General features: G+C 57.4%; 1 protein-coding gene across 1 annotated transcript in view; it reads left to right on the top strand.

The window, feature by feature from the left end:
• Positions 1 to 2,821: 2,821 nt before the first annotated feature.
• Positions 2,822 to 4,061, top strand: part of STRA6 (stimulated by retinoic acid 6) — an 11,656-nt gene continuing 10,416 nt past the window's right edge. Inside the window, exon 1 of the mRNA XM_010145072.1 lies at positions 2,822 to 2,946. Coding sequence (XP_010143374.1) covers positions 2,822 to 2,946 — 125 coding nt within the window. The remainder of the gene's footprint in view (positions 2,947 to 4,061) is intronic.

The following is a 4,061-nucleotide window of genomic DNA, read 5'->3' as shown; positions in this document are numbered from 1 at the left end:
TTTCAGTTTAATTCATAGTGGTGGGATGCAAAAGCTCCCCAGAGAGTGATGGATAGTGGGAAATGAAGAATATGAAGGAGCTTTATTGAACCCATCAATCTCGGGTGAGGCTGCTGCGATCAAAGGCCCGGCCTGTTTTGGCAGAGGTTACGTGGAGGAGCAAAGAGATCAGGTTTCGGGGAAACCCAGGGCAGGGAGAGCTCCTGGCTCGGCGCTGGCCAGAGGAGCCAGCACCCGCCGAGCAGGGTGGAGAGCGGTGGCCTTGCCCTGGCTGGAGATGCTGATCCCACTGAGGTTTTGGCACACCTGCCTCTCCTCCTCTTTGGATTTGCAGCCTGCTCGGGAATAGTGGGGCTGGCTTGTCCCTGTGTCCCAGCCCTGTGAGGCTGAGGACCCTCATCAGATGCTGCTCCCCAGCTGAAGTGCCCGTCCTCAGCGAAGTTTCCCACCCAGCCCTGTTGATCAGGGCAATAAGAGACACATTGGGGCCCAGGCTTGGATGTCCCCATGTCGCACCCTCGCCTGTTCAGCCTTGTGCTGCCATGGCTTGACCGATGGTGTCCAGCAAGATGGGCTGGAGGTTCTGAAGCACTTCCTGATTTCTCCAGACCGTTCATTGTGCTGCCACCCTGCCGGGTGGACCAGAAGAGGAGATCTTCCCCTGGAGCTGGCCAGCATCCACCTCATGAAGATGAGTGGGCTGGGCTGGAGGATTTGAAGATCAGCTGATGCTGGGGCAGTGCTGATCCACCTTGGTCCCATACCCAGCCAGAGATGGGTCCAGGTGTGCACGATATTCTGAGCGGGGATGTGCCGGAAGAGGAGCTGACAAACCACCCAAGGAGATTGTGAGCTTGGTCTCGTGATGCTGCTGCCCAGCGCGGGTTCAGGCTGTGGCTTGCCCAGCAGAGCTCCCTGACGGCTGCGTACACCGTGCCTCTCGCTGAGCCCTTCTATCATTTCCTTCCTGCTGTGTCCCCGAGCAGCTGCAAATCAGGGCATTGGCAAGGTGGCATTTGCTGGCTCCTTCAGAGGGGGATCGGATGGGGTAATGCTGTCTGGCTGGGCTGGTGGGTAGGTAGATCTTGCTTTCTGCTGGTTACCTTTCTTTGGGTGACCCCACGGAGAGGTAGGAGGAGCCCAAGCAATCCCACAGTGGCTTTTGAAGCTGGTCCTTCATCCAAATGCTGCTTGGTGGGGGAAAAAAGTATCCCTGGAAGGATGTTATCCCATGCCAGGCAAGACATGACTCGTTTTACCTGCCTAAACCCCATCCCTACCTTCCAAGCCCTGCCAGCCTTTGATGAAGGGGCTTGCAGACCTGTGTGTGCATTGCCATGAACGTTACAGGCTCCTTCTACCTTTTTACGGAGCGCTACATTCCTGGGAGGTGAGGTCAGAGCTGCTTCCCCTCGCAGGCGAAACCAAGGGATGGCTGGAGAGTCGATACTTTGAGGCTCAGACATGTGCTGGGTGGGTCGAAGAGGGAGTGTGGGATCCATCAGGGCTGGATACTCGTCTAGGGCTGGAGGGATTCATCCTTCTTCCACTGGAAACTGCGCCGGTGGGGAGCGGGATGGTGGTGGCAACCTGACGTGGACCAAATGGGGTGGGGGACTTACCATCTAGCTGAGTTTTGGTTCTCTAGGAAGTGAGGTGAAGATCCCAGGTCTCATGTCCTGACCTAAAGGGAGTCCCTGGGGGGGACCCAAAACCTGTCTGGGGATGCGATATCCAGTGAAGCATTAGGCCATGGGGCAGCGTGGCCATGGTGGCAAGTGCCACTTGTTTGTCCAGAGACGGGGCTGCCTGTAGGGCCGCAGCCCTCCCCTGGGGAATCTCTTTGAAGCTGGTGTGCCCTCTCCATCACAGACCCTGGTGAACACCAGCTGTACAAACAGCAGCCCGGAGCAAAGCTGCTGGCTCAGTCATCCATCACCTACCCATCCCCTCGCAGCCACTGAGCAGCCCCGGGTGGTTTGGTGATGTCCCCAAGCTGTGGGATGAGGTGCCCCAGGTCCTGGGCTGCTTTCTGGAGTTCTGAGGTTGCACTGAGCATCGCTGCCTGGCGTTTGGGGACGTCTTTGGGCTCTGCCTCTCCCATAGCGGTGGTAGACGAGGCACGTTGCAGCTTGTGCGATGTAGCTTTGGGACAGCAGTGGAGGGTGTGGGGCTGTCTGGGCCAAAGTCATCAAAAAATGATGGGGAGAAGGAGAAACGAGAGCTTGTTGGGTCTGGCACCGTGTCAAATCCTTCTTGCTTTTTATGGCTACACAGGCAGAGGGGCTGAAGTGGATGCTGTATGGGGCATCTGATGGCACAGACGACATTGGGGACACAGGTCATGGGCTCCCCAGCCACGGCGACATCCCATCCCCGCTTTGCCACCAGCCTGTGCCGCTGAGCCCAAAACTTGACCCTTGCGCTGGTTTCCGAGCCGTTGGCGTGAGACGCTGTTAAACAACCCAAACAAAGGCTCCGAGTCTATCAGCATCCCGCGGCAGGCGGGGAGCGGCCAGGCGATGATTAGGTGTGCCCTGAGCACTCGGGCTGTGCAGCGGGGAGGGGGCTCGTACCGTCTCCCTCCCTCTGAGTCCAGATAAAAGCTGGATTCTTGGAGGCACAGCTGGATTTTGAAAGCTCCCCGTCCCTCCTCGGCTGCGGGAGTGACCCGAGAAGATAAAGCCTCTTGGCTTAGTGCCTGCTTCTCTGCATTTCCAAGAGCCCAGGAGGATCCACCTTGGGAAAGCCCAGTTACTTTCTGCCCCCGGCTGCCTCTCGCCGTCTCTGTCCAGCCCGCGGAGGGAGGAAGGAGCCAGCCATGGCAGCCAACAGCTCCGGCGGGATGGACAACGCTCCGCTGGACAACGGCTTCATCAGCACCGATGACCTCATTTCTGACTGGTACATCTACGAAACGGTGGAGCCGGCTGTGTCACAGGATGAGTAAGTGTCCAGCCCCTCTGGTGGGTGCTACGTGTCCCCCCTATCCCTGCTGGGGTCACCCTGGGCAAATGCCAGCCTGCTGCCTGGCTGCTCTATCCCCTTTCTGTAGAGCAGCATCCCCTGAGCAGCAGAGCCAGGATTCATTCCCAGGTGAGCAGGAGGTGATTCAAAAAGCTTCTTTTGGCCCCCTAACAATGCTTAATTTCTTTATGGTGCTTCTCCACAAGCAGTTGTACAGGTTTTGGCCAGGGGTGAAGAGAGTTGGCTGCAGGCCCCGTTCTACTGGTAGGAACTGGGTAGGAACTGGTAGGTACAGGGCTGGGATGCTCCACAGGATCCCTGCACAGCCCAGTGACCCTGAACAGGTCCTCTACCCGCAAAATAGGGCTGAGCATCCCTGGGCTTGCATGATGCCGTCCTTCCCCCTCGAATCGGTGTATCAGTGAGTCTGCAAGGCCTATTCGCTCTCCACCCGCGATGATCCACTCTGTAACTGAGTGTACTCCCAGGAACAGGGCCCCACCTTGCAGCAAGAACCCTTCATGCCCTCCTAGCTGAGTGCCCTTCCGAAGGACAAGAGAAGGGCTATAGGGAGGGGAAACTGAGGCATGGAGCGGCAGGGCAATTTATCCAAGGTGTCCTACAAGGCTCAAAGCTGGACATCTCAAGGCCCATCTATCAGCATCTATTGTCCCTCTGTTGACCTAGTCCTCTGCAGGTGGGTTTTATGCTACGAGGTCGACTGGTATCTAATCCTGAGAGCAAGCAGGAGATCCCAGCAGGGACCAGCCCAAAGGGTTCCTCCTTGTCCTTAATCTTCTGCATTGTGAAACTCCTTCGAAATCTCATTGCCCAGCCCTGGTATCCCCAGGAGAAGCCCCACCTACAGGACCCACACCTCTGCCAGATACCTTTGGGGTGTTTTCTGGGTGTCCTCCTTTGCAGCGAGCCATAGTCAGTGAAGGGACAGGGTCATCACCAGGGGGCTGCAGCTCCTGGATGCACTGGACTGAGATGCTGAAGGCCTGCTGATACCAACAAGGGGTTTGGTATCCCAGTGCTCTCAATCTTGCGGGTGGCTGCCCTGGATTCCTCGAGCCTGGGTATTTTTGGAC

The sequence above is a fragment of the Buceros rhinoceros genome, unplaced genomic scaffold (genome assembly GCF_000710305.1).
Source record: "Buceros rhinoceros silvestris isolate BGI_N320 unplaced genomic scaffold, ASM71030v1 scaffold20571, whole genome shotgun sequence".
Taxonomy (NCBI): domain Eukaryota; kingdom Metazoa; phylum Chordata; class Aves; order Bucerotiformes; family Bucerotidae; genus Buceros; species Buceros rhinoceros.
Note: the sequence above shows the minus strand (reverse complement) of the source record. Positions and strands in the feature narration are given on the sequence as shown.